The sequence below is a fragment of the Nesoenas mayeri genome (genome assembly GCF_963082525.1).
Source record: "Nesoenas mayeri genome assembly, chromosome: 12".
Classification (NCBI taxonomy): domain Eukaryota; kingdom Metazoa; phylum Chordata; class Aves; order Columbiformes; family Columbidae; genus Nesoenas; species Nesoenas mayeri.
Window position 1 is genome coordinate 8,270,493 of NC_137547.1, and position 21,250 is coordinate 8,291,742.

General features: G+C 64.4%; 4 protein-coding genes across 5 annotated transcripts; 2 read left to right on the forward strand and 2 right to left on the reverse strand.

The window, feature by feature from the left end:
• Nucleotides 1–27: 27 nt before the first annotated feature.
• CHMP1A (charged multivesicular body protein 1A) lies at nucleotides 28–3,656 on the forward strand. Of its 2 annotated transcripts, none has more exons than XM_080352191.1 (7): nucleotides 28–104; nucleotides 325–344; nucleotides 715–792; nucleotides 910–1,056; nucleotides 1,274–1,402; nucleotides 1,837–2,024; nucleotides 2,630–3,656. In XM_080352191.1, the coding sequence occupies exons 1-7, from the start codon at nucleotides 98–100 to the stop codon at nucleotides 2,649–2,651; spliced, it is 591 nt and encodes a 196-aa protein (XP_080208317.1). In that variant the 5' UTR covers nucleotides 28–97; the 3' UTR covers nucleotides 2,652–3,656. The 2 variants fall into 2 exon arrangements, with proteins under 2 accessions (XP_080208317.1, XP_080208318.1); XM_080352192.1 differs by having other exon boundaries at nucleotides 92–104; nucleotides 325–379.
• Nucleotides 3,657–5,553: 1,897 nt separating this feature from the next.
• Nucleotides 5,554–8,982, reverse strand: DPEP1 (dipeptidase 1; the record flags this gene model as incomplete). The annotated part of the gene is made up of 10 exons (XM_080351983.1): nucleotides 5,554–5,727; nucleotides 5,934–6,069; nucleotides 6,209–6,284; nucleotides 6,367–6,451; nucleotides 6,523–6,699; nucleotides 6,893–6,962; nucleotides 7,050–7,200; nucleotides 7,279–7,411; nucleotides 7,528–7,660; nucleotides 8,864–8,982. 10 exons carry the CDS (start codon nucleotides 8,980–8,982, stop codon nucleotides 5,554–5,556), a joined length of 1,254 nt encoding a protein of 417 aa, XP_080208109.1.
• A 1,347-nt stretch (nucleotides 8,983–10,329) lies between these two features.
• SULT2B1 (sulfotransferase family 2B member 1) lies at nucleotides 10,330–12,192 on the forward strand (the record flags this gene model as incomplete). The annotated part of the gene is made up of 6 exons (XM_080352283.1): nucleotides 10,330–10,468; nucleotides 11,100–11,308; nucleotides 11,447–11,573; nucleotides 11,647–11,741; nucleotides 11,810–11,990; nucleotides 12,077–12,192. The coding sequence occupies 6 exons, from the start codon at nucleotides 10,330–10,332 to the stop codon at nucleotides 12,190–12,192; spliced, it is 867 nt and encodes a 288-aa protein (XP_080208409.1).
• Nucleotides 12,193–14,584: 2,392 nt separating this feature from the next.
• CPNE7 (copine 7) lies at nucleotides 14,585–20,477 on the reverse strand (the record flags this gene model as incomplete). The annotated part of the gene is made up of 15 exons (XM_080352302.1): nucleotides 14,585–14,722; nucleotides 14,871–15,107; nucleotides 15,246–15,379; nucleotides 15,475–15,526; nucleotides 15,683–15,737; nucleotides 15,879–16,012; nucleotides 16,137–16,196; nucleotides 16,284–16,370; nucleotides 16,779–16,877; nucleotides 16,994–17,083; nucleotides 17,155–17,238; nucleotides 17,319–17,393; nucleotides 17,862–17,936; nucleotides 18,008–18,190; nucleotides 20,271–20,477. 15 exons carry the CDS (start codon nucleotides 20,475–20,477, stop codon nucleotides 14,585–14,587), a joined length of 1,710 nt encoding a protein of 569 aa, XP_080208428.1.
• Nucleotides 20,478–21,250: the final 773 nt, after the last annotated feature.

A 21,250-nucleotide genomic window follows, 5' to 3' on the forward strand; every position in this document is an offset into this window, starting at 1 on the left:
CCACGTGACGTCCCGGCCAGGCGGCACTCTCGCGAGAGTCGGGCGCGCGCACCCCGGAAGCGGCGGCCGCGGAACCCGGAAGCGGCGGCGGGGCAGGATGGACGGTGAGGGTGGGCGGGCGGTAACGGGGGCTCGGCCGCGCCGGCCCCGGTGTGCGGGGCTCGAGCGTCTCCTGGTGGGCGGGGCCGGGCCGGGGGCGCACGGCGGGCGGGGCACACCGGGGGCGGGGCACGCTGGGGCCGGGCCCCAGGCCCAGCCCCGGTCTCCGGTCCCGGCCCGGCCCCCGGTGCGCCGGCCCTGATCCGCGTTCCTCTTGCATTCCAGACACGCTGTTCCAGCTGAAGGTGAGGCCGCCGGCGGGCCCTTCGCCTCACGGATGGTCGGTCCCGAAGCGCCGGCAGCGGTGTCCACCCCCGGGACCGCCCGCCCGCTGGTTCTGCTGCTGCGGCCCGGTGTCTGGGTCGGGCCCAGGCCCGCGGAGAGCCGCCTTCCCGGGCTGCCTGGGAGCCCGTCGGCCCGGTTTGTCCCCGGGGCCGCCGTTCCCGGCAGCGGGACGGACGTTCTCCCTGGTTTGCTCTGGGAGCCTCCGCGGGGGACCCGTGCCAGCGGCTCCCCGGGGCGGCCGGTGCTGGGCGGGGCGGGAGGGGCTCTGCTCCCCCGATCCCTGGCCCTGTGCTGCCGAGTTCCGGCACCGACCCGCTGATTTCTCCACAGTTCACAGCGAAGCAGCTGGAGAAACTCGCCAAAAAAGCCGAGAAAGACTCCAAGGCCGAGCAAGCCAAGATCAAAAAGGTGGGTGGGTCACGGGGCAGCTGTTTCCTGCTGGAAACGCGCCCGGCAGAAACGGAGCGCCTTGTTTATAAACCTGTGCTGGGTCCCTGTGCCAGTAGCTGCCCTTTGCCCTTCCAGGCGCTGCAGCAGAAGAATGTGGAGTGCGCACGCGTCTACGCGGAGAACGCCATCCGCAAGAAGAACGAGGGGCTCAACTGGCTCCGCATGTCGTCCCGGGTGGACGCGGTGGCCTCCAAGGTGCAGACGGCCGTGACGATGAAGGGGGTAAGAGCCTCCGCGTGCGGCTTCCGGATGGTCTGTGCCCCATGGAGAGTGAACATTAGCTCTTCCCTCTCGCTACCTTGAGCCTCCTTGGGCTCCCTTTCCCCGGGAAGGATCCCGCATCAGTAACACCAGTTTCTTCCTCACTGGCCTGGTTTTTTCTCTTAGAGGGATGTACCTTGTGTTTGAGGAGCATCTGTGAAGGAATCTCCTCTTGCAGGTGACGAAAAATATGGCCCAAGTGACCAAGGCCTTGGACAAGGCTCTGAGCTCCATGGACCTGCAGAAGGTGTCTGCAGTGATGGATAAATTTGAGCAGCAGGTTCAGAATTTGGATGTTCACACGTCAGTAAGTGCTGGGGTGCTCGGAGGGGTCTGGGAGGGTGGGTTGGGGAGGGCGGTTGGTCCCTGTGAACTGTAACGTGCTGGGTCCCAGGATTCTGCAGCAGCGCCCTGTTCCCCTCGGGAAACCCCCCAGGCTGCTCCCGCAGTTCCACTTGCTGCATTTGGGGGGTGTGGGAGATGCTGGGGAGGAGACGAGTCCACTGCCTGATGGGGAAGGAGTTTGCTGTGCAAAGAGATGAATGCAGCAGATGAGGAGAAAAAAGGAGGTGGCTGTTCCTGTGTCACAGCAAACTGTCACGCAGGTTCCCCTCTGCAGTAACGGTGCTGTCAGGCTTGGGACCATTGTCACTAAGGTGCTGGTGGCCACGTGGATTCTGCAGCTGGTTCGTTGGGCTGGGCTTTTCCTGCGGGATGGGGTGACACCTGGTTCTGCTGCAGGTCATGGAGGACTCCATGAGCTCCGCCACCACGCTGACCACGCCGCAAGAGCAGGTGGACAGCCTGATCGTGCAGATCGCGGAGGAGAACGGGCTGGAAATCATGGATCAGCTGAGCCAGCTCCCCGAGGGCGCCTCGGCTGTTGGGGAGAGCTCCCTGCGCTCCCAGGAGGACCAGCTCTCACGGAGGTTTGTTCCCTCACGGGTCTTTCACCTCGTATCCAGGCAGTCTGAGTCCTTTCCGGGGATCCCTCAAGGGTGTGCAGGGAAGCAGTCAGCCTATCGGGGCCGGCTGAGGGGGTGCTGAGCCCCCTCTCTCGCTCTTGGGCAGGCTGGAGCCCAGCAGTCCCCATGGCACCTGCACGGTGGCCGTTTGGGGCTGTGGGGACACTGCGGGCCTGGGGACGGGGGTGGTTTTGGCAGTAGTCAGCGGGCTCTTGTACAGGAGGTGCAGAACAGTTCCCCTTGCTCTGTGCTCACCCTCACGCAGCTGCTGCCGCTCCGGAAACACTTGGCACTGACCGTCAAACAGCTCCGGAACAGACTGTCTCACTGGAACTGCCCCAGGAGACGCTGAGGAGCTTCCTCTCCCTGCGCAGCCGCGGCTGGGGACTGGGGACAGGGGACAGCCCCTAGGCTGTGGTGTAGGGAGATGGGGATGGCACAGGGAGAGGGACAGCGGCTGCAGTGGCATGCGCTGGCTGCAGGGCCCTGCGGGGTGGTGGTCGTGTCCTGTGGGGTGGTGGCCGTGTCCTGCTGCTCTCACCCGGTCCCTCTCATCCTGTCCCCTCCAGGTTGGCTGCGCTACGGAACTGAGCTGTCCTCTCAGCCGTGTGGACGGCTGCCCCGCACGGGGTCCGGCGTGTGGGGCAGAGGAGCCCGGGGTCCCCCCCACGTCTGTCACGTCCTCCCTCTGCCCCAGCGGCACTGGCCGTCCCCTCCTCCGGCCGCACGTCTCCAGCCCTGCCTGCCTTCAGACTCTTCTTCTGGGGTGTGACAGCGATGATGTTTCCCAGCGATCCTGGCAGGGGGTTTCTGTGCAGCGGCGGCCTCTCTGGGCTGGAGGAACATTTTGCTGCTTCTGATTTCAGGGTGTTTGTTTATTTGAGGGTTGTTGCCAGTTCCCGGCAGTGTCCTGTGGTGCAGCTCCTGATGTAACCCTAACCAGATCCTCCTGGGGCAGGTTGCGGTGACTCCTCCGTGTGCAGCGCACGCCTGTTCTCTGGTTTCAGCCGGCTCTCTGAGCTGCGGGTTGTGTTTTTCTTGGGAAAAGGAGCTATTTACTTGGCGCAGGGAGATCCCCCTGGGCCTTCCTCTGGCAGCTGGTCAGGACAGGGTTGTTTTCCCGGCTGCGGTGTTTCTGGGAAGGTCGGCGCCTTGTGGGAAGGGGAGGTGACATTGTGCTATCACTGCCCTCGCCGGGACCTTCCCCAGCCCCCTGTGTCCTGTTTGCCAACTTCACCTCTGTGTCCTGCCGGGCCAAACCTCCCTGGAGCTCCGTACCGCAAAGTGGCCTTCGAGACGCTTGTCCCACCCTGTGTCTGTGAATCCCCACGTTCCGCTGCCACCTGGAAATGATTAATCCAGCCCTGACCTCCCTGTGGAGCTGGCGGAAGCAGCCTTGTCCCCAAAGGTGGGATGGCTGTGACATTAAACACTAAACCATCCTGCACTGGCTGCAGCTTGTGCCCTGGATTTCTGCTGCTACTTCCCTCTGCTGTACCCCCTTGCTGCTCTGCCCTGTGTCACCTGGCTCCATGCGAGGGGCAGCTTCCTGTGTCCCCACTCACTGCTCATGGGGAAACGTGTCCCCTTGTCACTCGGAGCCTTTCCTGGGGTGCGGGATGGGTGGGAAACTTGCTGGGAAGGGATTGAAGTTCGCTCTGGCTCTCACGAGGAGGAACTTCACCCTTCTCACCACAGGCCTTGGCTGTGCCATGCAGCTGCCGGCAGCTCTGATTCATCATTTTACATGGAATTTTAAGGCTGTTTTGGGTGGAGGGGTGACGGGAGGGCGGCTCCCTCCCATGCTAGGGCAGGACTCGCTGCAGGCAGGGGTCACCCCCCCGCACTTGCAACACAAACACTTTTTGCTGTTTTGATTATTTTTTCTGAGTTCAGTGGCCTTTCCAACGCGTGGCTGGTGACCCCAGAGCCTTCTCCCCCAACACCTGCTGTGGGGTGGTGACCAGAGGGACGAGGAGGTGGCTTTGGGCTGCGAAGTCACTTGTGCGTGGTCGAGCGTTGGATCTTGTGCCCCCTCCCCATGGGCTGGGCAGAAAACAGGACCCCCAGCAATTTGTGCCTGCACTGTGGAGTGGGACAGCGGCTGGGGCCACCGCAGAGCCAGAGTGTCCTGGTGTCTTGTTCGGTGACGCCCGTGGGGCCGGGACGTGCCCTGTGGCCTGGGGAGCCCCCACCCCTGGAGATGCTCCCTCTTAGTGTGGTGTTTTCTGTCGTTTCATTTGTGTTTCTTGTTTTTAAAGCTTTTCTCATTTGCCTTTTTCTTCTGTTGGTTTACATTCTGCCATTTTCAATAAACAATCCCTGAACATCCATCCTGCTGTGTCCAGGGGTTCAGACAAGAGGAGGGGGCTTCACGGTCCCCTCTGCTGGCGGCACAGCGTGGTGGCTGCGCCCTGTCCCCTGCCTGGCACCTGGGGCCGTGGGGCAGAGCGGGGAGGAGGAAGGGCCCGATCCTGCTCTCACCCAGGGGTCACTGCCACTGGGGGTGCTGGACAGGACCCCTTATGTGTCCCCCCACACCAGGACCGGTTCCCTTGGTGCAGCCAAGCTGGGGAACTGGTGTGAGCAGGAGCTACTGTGGCCTCAGTGCAGCCAACACGGGCTCCAGCCAAGCTGCTTTCCCCAGCGTGGTTTTGGGATCCTCAGCTCCCTATGCCCTTCACATCTTTCTTTTCCAAGGGGCATGTCCCCAGGCAAGGAGCCCCAGTCCCGCCGTTGGCACCCACGGCAGCAGCTTTGTCACTGGGGATGGTGGCTGTGGTCACTGTCCTGGCAGGGGACCGGGTGCAGCCCGTCCCATCCCTGTCCCTTCCCAGTGCAGTCCCTTCCCCATGCCTGTCGCTTCCTTGTCCCCTCCCTTTGCCCATCTTGTCCCTGTCTCCTCCGGGGGACTGGCAGCCTGGTCCCTTTCCCTCAGCCAATTTGCGAATGCCACAGGAAGATGTTTCTCCTTCTCCTGCCTGTTTTCCCGGTGCCCAAAACCGCCTCCGCTCCAAAGACAGGCTGTTCCCAAATGTGAGAGGAAATTGCTAAGAAGATAATTGAGTAGCCAATTAATTAGCTAATGATTAATGGAAGCATCCTGCGGAGGCAGCCCTACAGCCACCCCAGCCGTGTGTTACAGCGATGTGTCACTCCCCGTGCGGTGACAGTTTCCTGGTGCGCTGGGCTGGGTGCCCACCGGGCCCCTGTGCATCTGTCCCACCGGGGACATGGAGCTGGGGTGGCTGGCATGGCCAGTGACACGTTGAGGTGGCCAGTGATGTGCTGAGGTGGCTCATCACCTCCAGCCAAGAGCCGGCCATGGAGCTGGTTGTCCCTGTGGGGTCCCAGTGCGGACGCGGCTGCAGGTGGTGCTGGAAACACAGCTTTATTTCGCTCACAGTGCGAAGAGGCAGCGCAATCAGGCCCATCCTGGCAGCCACCGGGCCGGCTGCCACCATTGCGCTGGGCATGGTGCTGGGGCCGGGCGCTACGGGAACAGGGAGCGGAGCAGTAGTACTAGTGCCAGGGTTGCCGGGGCAAGCTGCCCTGTGCTGGCACCACTGGTGCTGCTGTAGCCATAGTTGGTCCTGCACGTCCCCTCCAGCTCCTCGGTGGTGATGGGTGTCTCAAAGGGAGCCGTGCCCTGCAGGGCCACCTTCACCTGCATGGGGACAGTCCCCGTGCCCTGTTCATCCACCTGCCCCATGTGTCCCTGTGCCACCCCATGCCCCCATACGTCCCGAGGTCCTACGGGTCTCTTCTGTCCCATGTGTCCCCATGCCTGGTGCTCCCAGTGCCCCATGTGTCCCCATGTGTCCCCGTGCCCCACGTGTTCCCATGCCCCATGCGTCCCCATGTCCCGCTCACCTCCTCCACCTTCCTGAAGACGCGGATCAGGTTTTCGGCCAGGGCTCCTCTCACCTCGGCTTCTGTCCAGTTCCTCGCCAGCAGCTCGGCCACCAGTGCCGGGTACTTGGAGACATCCTCCAGGCCGGTGGGGACCCTGTGGCAGCCCGCTGCTCACAGCTGTGTGGTGATGGGGGCAGGAAACCCCCCCGTACCTCCCCACAAGTCCACACAGCCAGGGACACGTTGCCCCATCCCACCAGTGCAGCCCATCCTGCTCCCGTCACCCGCTTTACCCTGGGACCCCATCGTAGTCCCCGCCAAAGCCAACGGACTGGGCACCGGCCACATTCTTCACGTAGTCCATGTGGTCTGCGGGCACGGAGGGGACGGAGTGAGCAGGGCAGGGGGTACACGCTGCCACTCCCATTGCCTACTCGGGCACCTGCCTCACCTGCGACATCGTACAGCGTGGCCGTGTCCCCACATGTCACGTATGCGTTGTAGAAGTTGACCATCACCAGGCTGCCTGTGGAGGCCTGGGGGAGAGGCAGCCCTGAGCCACACGGCCCCCCAGAGCTCTCTGCGCGCGCCTGGCCCCGGCACTCACCACCATCCTCAGCACGTCGTCGGGCACGTTGCGGCGGTGTCGGCAGAGGCTGTAGGCGGATGAGTGGCTGAAGATGACGGGGGCTTTGGAGATGTTCAGCACCAACTTCATGGTGTCCACTGAGACATGGGCCAGGTCCACGATCATGCCCAGGCGGTTCATCTCCTCCAGCACCGTCTGTGGGGACGGGGATGGGGATGGAGAAGGATGCGCAAGGGGCCATGGTGGCCTCACGCTGGGGGGACATTGTGCACCCAGGGCACCCTCTGCTCTGCTTAACCACCTGGCGTGGGGTGGTGGGTGCCCGTACCACATCTCCTCACCCCGGTCATTGCTCCCAGGTGCCACCACCAACCCTGTCCCCACTCACCTTGCCAAAGGGCGAGAGGCCGTGGTGCACAAGTGGGTCGTCCCCAGTGTCCACCAGCCAGTTGTCAGCCCTGTGGAGGGGGTACAGCGTCAGGACAGACCCTGCCCATATGTCCCTGCTTGGCTGTCCCTGTCACCTCGTCCCCAAGGGCTGCTACCAGGGGGTGTTGCAGCTGTGGGTGAGGGTCATGTAGCGGACGCCCAGGTGGTAGAAGGTACGCAGGACGCCCAGGCTGCTGTCAATGGAGTGTCCGCCCTCCACCCCGATGAGACTGGCCACCTTGTTATTCTGGAAAGCCTGCCGGATGCCTGTGGGGAGAGGGGCATCAGCAGGGGCACACCGGGGCACCCACATCCCCAGGGCAACCACATCCCAGCCCTGCTCACCGTCGCTGTCCACGACACAGGCGAAGGTCTCGGGGTAGAGCTCGCACATGCGGTGCACCACGTCGATCTGCTCCAGCGTGCGCTTCACCGCGTCCTTGTTCTGCGTGTCGCAGGGCACGTACGCCGACCAGAACTGCCCGCGGTGGCACTCCGTCAGCACCAGGAGCTTGGCCCTGTGCCCGCTGCCACCCGCCCCGGTGCCCCTGCCGTCCCTGATGCCCATCCGGTGTGTATCCCCCACTGTCCCACCTGCCCGCCCACGTGCCCGCTGCGCAGCTTGGGGATGTTGGTGTGGGTGCCCTCCAGCAGTGTCAGGTTGGCCTCTGGCAGCTTCAGCTGGTTGTTGAACCTCTTGAGGAGCTGCCAGGGCAGGTCGTTGTGCCTGGGCAGGGAGAGAGAGGGAGTGAGGGGCTGTCTGTCTGTCTGCCTGCCCGTCTGTCCACCCAGCCCCCTGGCTGCCCATTGCCCTGTCTGGCTGTTCATTTGTCCCCACTTATCTGGCCAGCCTTGCATCCAACTATCTATCTTCCATCCACCCATCCTGGAGACATTCAAACCCACCTGGACACCTTCCTGTGTAACCTCATCTGGGTGTTCCTGCTCTGGCGGGGGGATTTGACTAGATGAGCTTTTGAGGTCCCTTCCAATCCCTGACAATCTGTGATTCTGTGACACTTCCTTCTTTCCTTCCATCCATCCAACCATCTATCCATCTGTCTGTCTGTTCATTCATCTACCTATCTATCTATCTATCCACCTCTGTCCATCCATCATCCATCCTTCTGTGCACCCACCCATCCATCCAAACATCTGACTATCTATCTGTCTGTCTATGTATCCACCCGTTCATCCATCTGTCTGTCCATCCATCATCAATCAATGAATAAATGAATCCATTCACTCCCCCGGTCCATCTGCCCACCCACCTGTGCCCCACGTGGGACCCCCTTTCCCAGACACCAGGGAGCCAGGGGAGGTTGGGAATCCCCCCCCACGCACCCCTGCACCCCCATCCCCATGCAGCCCTCAGAGCGAGCCTGGCATCCCTCCACCAGGGACGTCACTGTCACCACCACGGGGATGTCACCAGCACCACTGCGGGGATGTCACCATTACCACCGCAGGGATGTCACCATCGCGCGGTGTCCCGCACCCCACGGTATCGCTGGGGAAGTGCTGGGGGCTGCATGCATGGGCTGGCTCCTGCTTCTCCGCTCCAGCATCACCATCCCCACATCCTCTGGCTTGGCACCGGGCTGGTGCCTGCAGGGCCACGGGGACCCTGAAGGGGGACAGGAGCCAGCCAGTGCTGTCGGGAATAGGGGCACCAGTATGAAACCGGGGACATCCCTAAGGACACAACCCCGGAGAACCTGCTTGGCCCCAGCAGGGACTTCCCCCAGGGCAGCCTGTCCCCGCTTCCCGGCACCCTGCCCGCTCCCCCGGGGCTGCCCCGCTGGGGATCCCCTCAGCTGCCCGGCACGGAGATCCCCCAGGAGAGCTGTCCCTGAGGGGGTTTCTGGCCGGGTTTTCCTCAGGGCACCAAGATGCAAGCACACCGCAGCAGCGGGCGACCTTTGCTCACCCGTCGATGACCGGCGTGGTCGCCATGATGCGCTCAGCCTCCTCCTGATGATGCTGCCCGGTGCAGGGCAGGAGCAGCCGCAGCGCCAGCGCCAGCGCCAGCATGTTCCCTCCTGCCATCTTTGCCCGCTCGGTGCCACTGGAGATGAGCTGGGGTGACCGGCCACCGCTGAGCGCACACACCCGGACGGCTGCCCCGCTTCACCGGCTGTCCCCCTCCTGCCGTAAATAAATAACCAGGATCCACAGCCGTAACCCCTCCCTGAGTGCCCTGTGCCCAGCCCTGGCAGCGCCCGGTGCGGGGACACCGGGATGGCACAGCGGTGACAGCCACCCCCAGCCTGGCCCCGGGTGCAGGGCTGTGCCGGGACTCTCTGCGGAGCTGTGGTCGCGCTCCCCTGCCCCTCTAATGCAGCCCAGATTTTTTTTTGCTGGGAAAAGAGCCAGTCTCACCCCTGCCTTGGTCTCCCCAGCACCGGCACCCCCTGGCACCCCCAGCCTGGTGCTGGCACCCCTGGCTGAGCACCAGTACCCACCAGCAGCCCCGCTGCCAGCACCCCTGTCCCCGGCTCACCCTGTCCCTGCGACGCTCTGGCAGCTGCTGTCTGCGACGGCTCTGGAAGATGTTTTCCAGCTTGCGTGCCGGCGACGGCACTGGGACAGGCTCCGGCCACCCCAGAGCCGCCCCCCACCATGGCGCTGGGCGCGGCTGAGTGCCGCCGTACCCCGTGGTTGTGTGGCAGGGCCGTCCCGCCACAGAGGAGACGGGGGACAGCAGCTGGGATGGCACAGCCCTGGCCTGGGGCTGTCACCAGTGTCCAATGTGTGCTGGGGCCCCCTGCCCCATGGTCCCACTGTAGGGCTGTGCAGGGGGAAACTGAGGCAGCCATTGGTCCTGCAACCCAGTTCCCGAGGCGGGGGCACCCCGGCTGTTTTTGGTGCGGTGCCAGCAGTGGCTGCAGTGCCGTGTGTGGCAGGAGGTGCTGGGGATGCTGGGAGCGGTGCAGAGCCACGTGGCAATGGCTGTCCCTGCTCCCTATCCTGGGTGCACCAGGACGGGGATCCCTTCCTCTGGCACGGTGCCAGCCGTGGGGAGCCCGGCTGTGGGGCACAGTGTGGGGTGGGCACCCCAGGGATCACCACGGGCTGGCATGGCTGGCGCGCTCCCTGGCACCCATTGCATGCCCAGATGAGCAGGGTGCCCCAGCGCCCTGGCTGTCCCGGCTGCAGCGGTGGGTCTGGCTGTGCAGGACCCCCACCCCACCCTATGGGTGCCCCCAGCCCAGGGCCGTCCCGCAGCCCCTGGCCCCGCCGGCATCGCTCTCCCGGCGCTGGCCCCAGCGTGGCCGTGGCCGGATCCCTGATTCCCCGGCAGGAATGTGCCGGGGGGGCCCGGCCCCCCGCGACATTTCCTCTTTTGCAGCTATTTAAGGCCGGTTGCCAGCACGGCCCCGCAGCGGCTGGGCCATGGAGCGGCTGGAGGTGACCGAGACCTTTGCCGGCATCTCCCTCCCCGGCCACCTCCACACCCAGGAGTCCCTCGGCTTTGCCACCACCTTCCCCTTCCGCCCCAGCGACGTGCTCATCGCCACCTACCCCAAATCGGGTGAGGGACCAGGGGGTGAGAAGGGTCCCCGAGGGATGGGGGCACGGAGGGTCCCAGGGGTGTGAGGGGTCAGTGGGCAGGGATGAGGACCCACAGGCTGGCGGGGGGGCGTGGGCAGGCTGTGCCGCACAGCCCCCAGCTTGCCAGCAGGACCTGGAGCTGCTTGCATGGCCAGGAGGTGGCTGGGATTGGGGACAGCCCCTCCCTGGGCAGGACCCCCCGGCCCCCACAGCCCTGTGCCCACCGGTCTCTCCAGGCACAGCACAGAGGACCCTCAGCCATTGTCTGGCAGCCACCCGAAACTCCTGCCCCTACCCAGCCCTGCCATGTCCCCAACCCCAGACTGGTGTGGCTGGTGAGGGCTCTGGGGGTCCCACACGGCACTGCCAGCCCCCTGCCATTTTGTGCCATGCTGAGTTATTCCATGCTGCGCTGTGCCAGCCTGTGCCATGTCTGGCTGTGCCCTATGATGGCATGCCATGCTGTGCCATGCCATGCTGTGCCACACCATGCTGTGCTCTGCTGTGCCACGGCACGCTGTGCCACAGGTGCTGTGCCATTCGGTGCTGTGCCATGTTCTGCCCTGCTGTGCCATGCTGTGCCGTGCGGTGCCTGATGGCTGCCTCCCCAGGCACCACCTGGATGCAGGAGATCCTGACGCTGCTGTTCAGCCGCGGTGATGTCCTCCCCGCCAAGACCATCCCCAACTGGGAGCGGGCGCCCTGGCTGGAGCAGATCTACTTCAGGGACGCGCTGCGGGACACAGCCGCCCCCCGACTCATCACCACCCACCTGCCCGCCCATGTCCTGGCCCCCGCGCTGCAGAGGAGCAAGACCAAGGTGAGGGGGGCTGGGACGGGCTGGGGGGTCCCCATGGGGGAATCCCCTGGCCACAGAGATTCCCGCAGCCGGTGTGATTGCCGGGAGCTTTCTGAGTGGAATCCCCCCAGCTGTGGGGCTGATGCTGTCCCTCCCCAGGTGATTTACGTGGCTAGGAACCCCAAGGATGTCGCCGTCTCCTTCTACTACTTCCACCGCCTGGCAAAATTCCTGCCCGACCCCGGCTCCTTCGACACCTTCCTCACGCAGTTCCTGGAGGGCATAGGTAAGGACCAACGGGTCCCCAGGGTCCCAGGACTTGGCCACAGGGTCCCCCCATCATTCTCATCTCCCCCCAGTGCACTACGGCTCCTGGTTTGACCACATCAAGGGCTGGCTGGGTCAGCGGCACCTCCTGGACATCTTATATGTCACCTATGAGGAGCTGCACCAGGTGAGCCCCTGCATGTCCCTGTCCCTGTCCCCACCGGCTGCCCGGGGCTGACGGTGACCCCGGCGCAGGACCTGCGTGGCACGGCACAGCGACTCAGTGCCTTCCTGGGCTGCGCGCTGGCGCCGGAGACACTGGGAGCACTGGAGCAGCACTGCAGCTTTGCCAGCATGCGCGACAACACCATGGCCAACTACACCCTCATCCCCCCCGAGATCATGGACCACAGCCAGGGACGCTTCATGCGGAAAGGTGAGGGGGTGAGGGGACACGGGGGGGACACGGGGGGCACTGGCTGCAGATGTAGCCTCACTGTCCCCTGTCCCCTTGTCCTGCAGGTGAGGTGGGGGACTGGCACAGGCACTTCACCCCCCAGCAGAATGCCCGCTTCAACCGCATCTACCAGGAGCAGATGGGGGATGTGGAGCTGCCCATGCCCTGGCCCATAGCCTGAGGGGCCGGGGCACCAGGGGAGCCAGTGACACTCCATTCTACTGCTGCACAACATGACTGCCCCCCACCCACCTGCTGAGTCACACTGTGGGGGGAACACACTGCATGGGGAGCCCCCCAGCACCGCCATAACTTATACACCCCTGTGCAGTGCCTCAGGGGCCAGGGCTGCAGTGAAGCTGGGGGTCTGACGCATGGGGGACGGGCTGCACGACACTCCCTGGGATAGGGGACTTCTCTGACTACACATTGTGACCATCCCAGTGGCCTTTGCATGGCCATGACCCCTCTTTCCACCCAACCCGTTCCGCAGAAATAAATATTTATTGCCGTTTCCAGCCAGGCAGCACATTCCCACGGATGTGGGGCGGGAAGCGGTGCTGGCGGCGGGAAGCACCCGGCGTTATCAGGGGTGGGGACCCATCCCCAGGGACATTATCTGTGCTGGGGGACAACGACCGGGCTGCCAGGCCCGGTGACAGGTCATGGCACAGCTGCACAAGTGCCAGGGTTTGCCGTGGAGCCCGTGGCACGGAGCCCACCCTGCCCGTGCTCCCAAGCCCAGCGGCACGGCCGGTGGGTGCAGCCTGGTGATATCAGGCACCCCCAGCCCCGCAGGGTCCCCTGTCCCAAATGGGGGTGCCAGGGCAGCCCTGCCCATACCCAGGGCCAGTGGTGCCGCAGGCTCGTCAGGCGCCGTGTTTCTATGGCGACGTCTATTATCCTGCTGTACAGGCGATGAATCAGGCGCTATAAATACGCGGGGGATCGGGGTGGCGCGGGTGGGAGTGCCAGCAGCACCGAGGGGCACGGCCGCTGGGCATGGCCATGCGGTGACGGGTGAGCGGCTGCCCGTGGCACAGCTGTCTGGACAGGGACAGGCTGGCACCCTGTGACAGCAGCACGCTGGAGATCTTGGGTGGCTCCTGCCCCATGATGACTGCCTGGGGACACAGTGTCAGTCCCTGTGGTGGCCTTGGGTCACACCCCGCCTCAGTGGATGTCACCTCCCCAGGAGCATCTGCCTGGTACCATAACAGCCGGCACTGGGACAGTGACACACAGCGCATGGCACGGGGTGAAGGACACATGACAAATGGCACAGTGTGGCATACAGTACATGTGGGGGACAGCCCATGATCCAGAACATGGCACATGACATGCAGCACAGAGCACGTGGCACATAGCAACATGTGTGACACATGGCACACAGCACATGGTACGTGGCAATGCACATGGCACACGAAACACAGTACAGGGCACATGGCGCAACACGGAGCCCATACCATGGAGCATGCATCAGGCGGCACACGGAACATGGCATGTGGTACATGGCACAGTGCATGGCATGCAACATACAGCACATGGCACGCAGCATGTGGCATATGGTACATGGCACAGGGTAAACAGCACATGGCACAGCACATAGCACATGGCATGTGGCACACAGTACATGGCTCATAGCGCACAGCACATGGCATTTGAGACGTATCACATGGCACACAGTGCATGGTATGCGGCATGCAGCACATAGCACAGCACATGGCACGTGGGACACGGAACATGGCACGTGGCACACATCAGACGGCACGCGGCAGAGCGCTGGGCAGGGGGACGGTGCCGGCACTACTTCCCTCCCGCTGACGTGGCCTGGATTTCAGGGCAGCGGCACAGCGGGTGTCCGGCTGCTCCTGCACAACTTGAAAGCAGCGGCTGCTCCAAAATAGCACAGCTGCAGCGCACCAGCGCTGCCCTGCATGCTGCCAGGCACGAATCCCCCAAATTGGAGGGGTAGGCAGAGCAGCTGGCGGCAGCACCCTGCCCGCACAGACAGCCAGGGCTGGGCCGTGTTCGGCTCTTGTCGCTGGCCAGGGCTGGGCAGCGCGGTGGCACAGTTGGGGGCACGAGGAGGGACAGGCAGCACCACAGGGGCTGCTGGTCCCTCTGTCTGTCCCTCCGCCCACTCCCAGCAGGGAGGTTTGGTGTCAGCGCCCAGAGAGCACAGGGCATGGGCACAGGGATGGTTTCTTTATTGGGAGGGCCCCGTACGCTGTGGGGGTTCGTCATGCAGCCTCCAAACAATGTCACAGTGACAGACAAGCAGGAACCGAGGGGACCACAGGGACAGCAGGGATGGAATGGGGACAGGCCATGGGGCACGGACCAGTGGGACCAGGCAGTGTCCACTGGGACCCCCGTCCCCCCGGGCAGCGCAGGGGGGTTCTCCTGCACTGGGGCACCAGGATTGTCCCTGCATCACCAGGCAAGTGCCAGTGGGGACACAGTGCCGGCTCCCAGTGCCACCCTGCCCAGCGAGGAGGGGTTTGCAGCAGGACTGGGACCAAGCAGGGACCCCCTGTCCCTGTGTCACACTGGAGGGAGTGGGGGGTCTCTCACTGGGGCGAGCTGAGGTTGGAGTCGGGGGTGTCGGGCTGGGGGCAGCGGGGGGGGAAGGCCTTGTAGCTGTAGTACTCCACCACCTGCTTGGGCACCTCTGCCAGCACGCACTTGGCCAGGGCTGTCGGTGATGCCTGTGGGACAGGGGACACGGTGGGGGACAGGTGAGTCAGGGCATGCGGCACCCACCTACCCCCATGTGCAGGCACCAGCTTGTGCCACAGTGCTCAGTCCTGCCATGGGGACAGGAGGGCACAGGAGAACCACCCATGTCTCACTCACGTTCTTGAACTCCCGGAAGGGGACAAACTGGACGATGTCGCGCAGGACGGGCTCGCCCTTGGGGGAGCGCAGGACGCCGTCGTCCCCATCCAGGATCTGCATGTCGGTGAAGTCGGCGTTGCCCACGCCCACGATGATGATGGACATGGGCAGGTAGGAGGCGCGGACGATGGCCTCCCGCGTGTCCGCCATGTCCGTCACCACCCCGTCCGTCAGGATCAGCAAGATGAAGTATTGCTGGAGGGGGAGGATGCTCTGGGGGCTGCCCAGCCGTACCGCCAGCCCCATGGCGGCGTCTGGGCTCACCTCCAACGTGGGAGCAGCCACAGGTGGCACGAGTGTCCTGGGTCTCAGCTGGGGGCAGCGGATACCTACCGACGCCTCCTTCGTCCGCTCCTCATCGGCTGCCACACGAGCCACCTTGGAGATGATGGGGGCCACGTTGGTGGGGCCGTAGAGCTGGATTTTGGGCAGGCAGCTCTGATAGGACTCCACGACGCCCTGGATGCCTGTAGGGGGATGTGAGGGGTGGGGGGTTGTTCTGGCAGCACCAAGGTCTGGCATGGGGGGGCCACAGGACTGGCCCCCCTGAAGCTGGACTCACCCTCACACTCATCATTATCGGGGTTGAAGTTGATGGCGAAATCGTGGGAGACCTGGAGGGCAAGAAGGGAGGGGGGGGCTGGTGCCACCCCCCACCGCGACCCCCAGCGTCTGCCAAGCCCCACTGGAGCCATGGCCAAGGGTGCCTAGAGGGATGAGCACATCCCTGGGGTCCCACGGAGCCCCCGATACCCCAGCCACCCCCTTACCTCATACTTGGGGGGGATCCTCGCACCAAAGCCCAGAGCTGAGAATTTCTTATCACTGCAAGAAAAGGGTGTGAGGAGCCCCAGTAGAGCCAGCACGCGCGGGGTTGTCACTGGCGTGGCCATCACCGAGCACCCTGGCCCCAGAGTGGCCATCACCGGGGTGTCCTGGCCCTGGGGAACCACCAGACCAACTGACCTGTCGTAATCCTGGCAGATCTCGCCCACCGCAACCAGTGCCTTGAGGTACTCATTGGGCTGGTAGGGGTTGATGTAGTGCAGGGAGCAGCTGTTCCGCGGGTCCCCGTTGGAGGCCGTGAAGTCAATGGCCACCTGGCAAGGGGTAGGTGGCCGTGAGGGTTCCTCAGGGCGTGCGGGGCCACCAGTGTGTCCCCACAGGGGTCAAGTGTCCCAGTACCAGGGCCCCTGGTGCTTTGGGGCAGGAGACACAGCTCACCGTGAAGTGGATCTGGCAGCCGCCCATGATGTAGTCCAGGAAGGAGTAAACCCTGTGGATCTTCCAGAGGGACCCACGTCAGCCCGTCCTGCCCCACGCTGCCCCACGGCAGCCAGGCTCGGCACGGCTTGGCATGGCAGCGCTCACCTTCAGGTCCAGCAGCACCACGACCCCCGAGTTCTTGTAGTTGCGCTTCTTGAGTTTGTACTTGGGGTTCATGCAGTCCCACTGCACCTGTGGCACGTGGCACCCGCGCTGTCCCCCCGCCCCAGGGACACAGCCCCACGTGCCAGCACCCCCCACTATGACCCTGCAGCCCCCCAACCCCACAGCCCCATAACTCTGTCCCTGCAGCCCCACAGCCCCATAATGCTCCAGCCCTATGGCCCCAGGACCCCTCAGCCCCACAACCCCACAGCCTCATAATCCTTCAGCCCCACATCTCTGCAGCCCCCTTGCCCTATTCCCAGCCCCTCAATTGGGGCTGATTTCCCCAGAGGAGCCCAGACACACCATCCCTTCCCCAAAGGTGCAAAATGGCCCCAAAACCAGAGGAGGAGCAGGGAGGTGCCTCCTGGAATGGGCTCTGCTGGCAGCACAGTGGGGTGACCCCAAAGGCTGTCCCCACGTCCCCATGCCCACCTTGTTCTCCCCCATTGCCTTCTGCATCTCCTCAAAGGTGGTGAAGAACTCCCCGATGAAGTCGTGTTTGCCCCGCGAGTCGTAGTCCCACACCACACACTGTGGTGGGACATAGGTCAGCCCTGCCACCGTCCCTGGTGGCTTGGGGTCCCCAAGGGTCAGGGATAGGGGATCCCATTGGTCAGGGATAAGGGTCGTCCATTGCCCTTCCTCACCCTCAGCCTCCTCTTCTCCTCGCAGCTGCAGAGCGAGTTGAGGGACACCTTGAAGGGCTCCCAGATGGGGCTCAGGTTGTTCTTCACCACCTGCAGGACAAGGGGCTGAGCGGGGCCGGGTGGCACCGGCGGGTCCGCAGGCCGGGTCCTGCCAGGCTCACCTCGGTGCGGTACACCAGCTGCTCGCTGCGGTCGTCATCGATGCGGTAGATCTCCAGGAAGGGGTCTGACTTGCTGAAGAGGTCCTGGAGGATGTAGGACAGACAGAGCATTGCCCACCCTGCCCACGCCCCCCCGGCTCCCCTGCCCATGGGACCTGCCTCACCTTGTCATCCAGCTTCTTGGCGCGGAAGGCAAGCTCCACATACCCGTTGTTCCCTGAGATCTCCTCCGAGATGACCTGCCAGGAGAGGCGCTCAGTGCCCGGCACGGCTTTGTCCCACTGCCCTCCCTGCCTGCACGGCAGGGGACAGGGTGACACATGGACCCCAGCACAGAGGGGGACCCTCCAGGGTGGCCAGCAGACATGGGGACCCTGAGACCACCCCACACAGAGCCCGGGGGCTGCAGGGCTAGGTGACAGTGAGGACAGGAGGAGGATCATGTGGGACCCTGCGTATGCCCCAGATCAGTGCCACTCCACTCACCCAGCTCAGTGCCACACATATGTCCCAGCTCAGTGCCATCCCAGCACCCCAGCCCAGCGCCACCCATATGCCCCAGGCTGGTGTCACCCACATGCCACACTCACTGCCACCGCACCAGCTCAGCCAGGTGTGCCCCAGCTCAGTGCCACCACAGTGTCCCGACCTGGTGCCACCTGTGCCCCCAGCCCAGTGCCGCTCCTGGCACAGGTTCAGCCACTCACTGTGATGGTGGACTTGCCCGCGAACTTGCCATACTTGAGGAACAGTGGCTTTGTCACTCGCTTCTGTGCCACGATCTGCAAAAGCCGAGGGGTTGGGGAGGAGCTGCCACCAGCAGGTGTCCCCGGGGTGGGGGGCACAGGCTCACCTGCCCCACAGTGCACTCCATGCCCCCCAGGAAGTCGTCGTCATGCGTGCCCACGCCAGCATGCCCATGGCTGTCGTATACCTCAAACCGCAGCTTCTGCACCTCCTCGAAGTAGTAATCCACCGTGAAGATCTTGGCGAAGACAGGGTTGAGGTTGCTCTTGATGACCTCGCTGCGGTCCACCTGCACGGGGGGAGTGCGGCTGGGGGCGGTGGGGGCAGAGCCTGGAATGGGGCTGCAGCCAGGGCCAGTGGAGCTGCCCAGGGCCTCGGGGTGACAGAGCTTGCCCACAGCCGGGCATGGGGATGCAAGAACCCAGAGGGATGGGTGATGCTGGGATGCGGGAATGGAGGATGCGGGGATGGATGCGGGGATGGAGGATGCAGGGATGCGGGGATGGAGGATGCAGGGATGGGGGATGCAGGGACGGGGGATGCTAGGCAACTGCCAGAACTGTCCCCGCTCAACCATTTACCCGCCTGTGCCGATTCCCAAGCAAAGGGCATTCAGAGGCAGCCCCGTCACCGGCAGGGACATGTGTCCCTGAGGGCTCAGCCCTGCCAGCCCCATGTCCCAGGGTCACTGCTCCCCTGGGGCTTGGAGCAAACCCCACAGGCACTTTGAGGGGATGCTCTGGAGAATGGTTTGCTGCAGCTCTGCCCAGCAGGAGCAAAGGGCTGAGGCCCAGGATGAGTCTCTGTCCTCCCACCCAGGCTGGCTGAGGGCAGGGACCACTGGCCATGGTGGCCCTCGCCAGCGGGTGGGTGCTCAGCGTTTCCGGTCGCGCTGGCAGCGGGTGCTGAGCAGCTTTCAGGAGCCTCCCCCGCACCCCATCCCTGCCAGTGTTGACTCAACAGGAGACATCCTGGCCAGGGCACCCTGCCAACCCGGCCCCTGCCCACCACCCGCCTGGACCGCAGCAGCTGCCGAGCCCACATGGCTGCGGTGCTGGCAGGGCCACCCAGCAGCACTGTGCCTCCTGCAGGCACTGCCAGCCCCACGGCCACGGCACAGGGCTCAGGGTCCCGCTTGCCTCAGCCCCTTCCATGTCAGCCCCCGACAGCATGTCCGGGGCTGTTTTGGTGCAGCCCTGCAGGCAGCGGCTGAGCCGGGTTCAGCCACCGTCTCAGCTGGGGGACACGTGCTGGCAGGGACAGGGAGGGGACAGCTCATGGATCCCCTCAGAAAGGTGGCCCAGGAGGAGCCCTCTTGGATCTGGCCCTGGCATAGCACATCGTGGCATAGCACAGCACAGCATGGCAGAGTACAGCATGTTACGGCAAGGCATGGCACTCAGAGTGTGGCACAGCACACCATGGCACACAGAGCGTGGCACAGAAAGGTACAACTGGCTCAGCGCAGCACAGACATGGAGCCACAGCTGGCACGGGGCCCCTCGCCGCCTGCCCTGGCTCTGGCGAGCAGAGTCGATTACACGCAGAGGGATTTAGCGCTAAATCTGCCGGCTGAGCAGCAGCGATTAGTGAGCACGGAGCTGCCGGCGCCAGCCCAGAGCTCAGCCGAGGGGGAGCGATGGGAAGGAGCCGTGCCACCCCCAGTGCCAGCCCCAGCTGTGATGCGTGTGGACACCAGGGCCCCACAGCGCAGTGATGGGTGCCAACCCTGACCCCACTCTGAGTCGGCTGTCCCAGCCCGCAAGCCCTGACCCACCCGCAGGGTGGCCAAGGTGTCCCTTGGCCCTGGGCAGCAGAGCCGTGTCGGAGCCACACACCATGGGCACCCTGCTCCCCAGCATTGCTGGAGCCTGGGCGACAGGCTCCAACCAAGGCATCTGCACTGTCCTCATGTGCTGCTGAGTGTCCCCAGGCACCTGCCCTGCGAGCCTCTTGCTCTGTACTCTGCACCTTGCACCCTGTTCTGCACCATCTCCTGCACCTTGTACCCTGCACCCCACTCTTCAGCATCTCCTTCACCTTCTGCACCCTGAACCCTGCCGTCTATTTTCTCCTGCACCTTGTACCCTACTCCCTACCATCTCCTGCACCTTGCACCCTGCTCTTTACCATCTCCTGCACCTTGCACCCTACTCCCTACCATCTCCTGCACCTTGCACCCTGCTCTTTACCATCTCCTGCACCTTGCACCCTGCTCTTTACCATCTCCTGCACCCTGCGCAGTATCTCCTGTCCTATCTCCAGCCCTGTGGGTGTGATCAGCCACCCTGGGGCTGTATCTGCTCCTGTCCCCATCTCAGAGACACAAACCCTGCACCCAGCACCCCCATCCCTCCAGCCCCCCCTACCTCCATCCACTGGCCCTGGGACTGCATCAGCAGCAGGACACAGGGGTCCGACTTGTTGAGGGTGTCACGGTCCAGGAGGTGTTTACAGCTCACCCGCAGCTCCACCTTGGACAGGACGGCCAGTGGGGCCTGGGGGGACGGCTCGGGCGCCTCGCCCATGGTGGTTGGGCGCGAAGGGGGGCAGGTGGCCCCGTGGGCGAAGGGCATGTGGGGAGAGTAGGGCAGCCGCTGCCTGCAGTGCCGTCAGAGAGCCAGGCAGGTGCCCGTCATGCCCGGGGCACGTCGCCCCGCGGTGCCAGGTGTGGGGACGGAGCCCGGATGCAAATCCCTGGCAGCAGCGGGTGCTGGTGGATGCTCTGGCGGGCAGAGGGGACACGGGCACCCCTCTGAGGGGGGCAGCCAGTTCCAGTCCTGATGGCTCCACGGGGCCCTGCGAGGTGTCAAAGCAGAGTGGGGTGAGCCAGAGCTGGGTCACCCCTCATGCACTGCCCATGTACCCCCCAGTGCCAGCCAGCCCCACAGGCAATGCGGTGCCCTGTGCACCCACCAGCCCCCAGCACAGCCAGGGGTCCCACAGGTTGTGCCCAGGGGCCGCATGTGTCTGGGGAGACGGGGCACCGAGTGCAGGAGTGGGACCCCCACCCTGGGGTGCCCTTCCTGGTGCTGGAGAGCAGAGACTCCCATCCCATTCCTGCAGGCAGTGCAGCCCGGCCTGGGCAGGGCTCCCTGGTGAGGGCAGCGGGGACGCTAGGTCCTTGTCTGTGACACCAGGTGATGCTGGTAGTGCTGGTCACGTCCTGCTGCCCTGGGCAGGGCTGGAAGCACCCCAGGGTGCCGGGGGGATGTCCCCCATGCTGGGGACAGTGGCCGCTCTCCACCCAGAGGCTGGTGACACTCAGATGGGCAATGCTGCAGTGACGGGTCACTGAGGGGCTCTGCCTGCCCCAGACACATCCCACGGCTTGTCCCCCCAGCTTGTG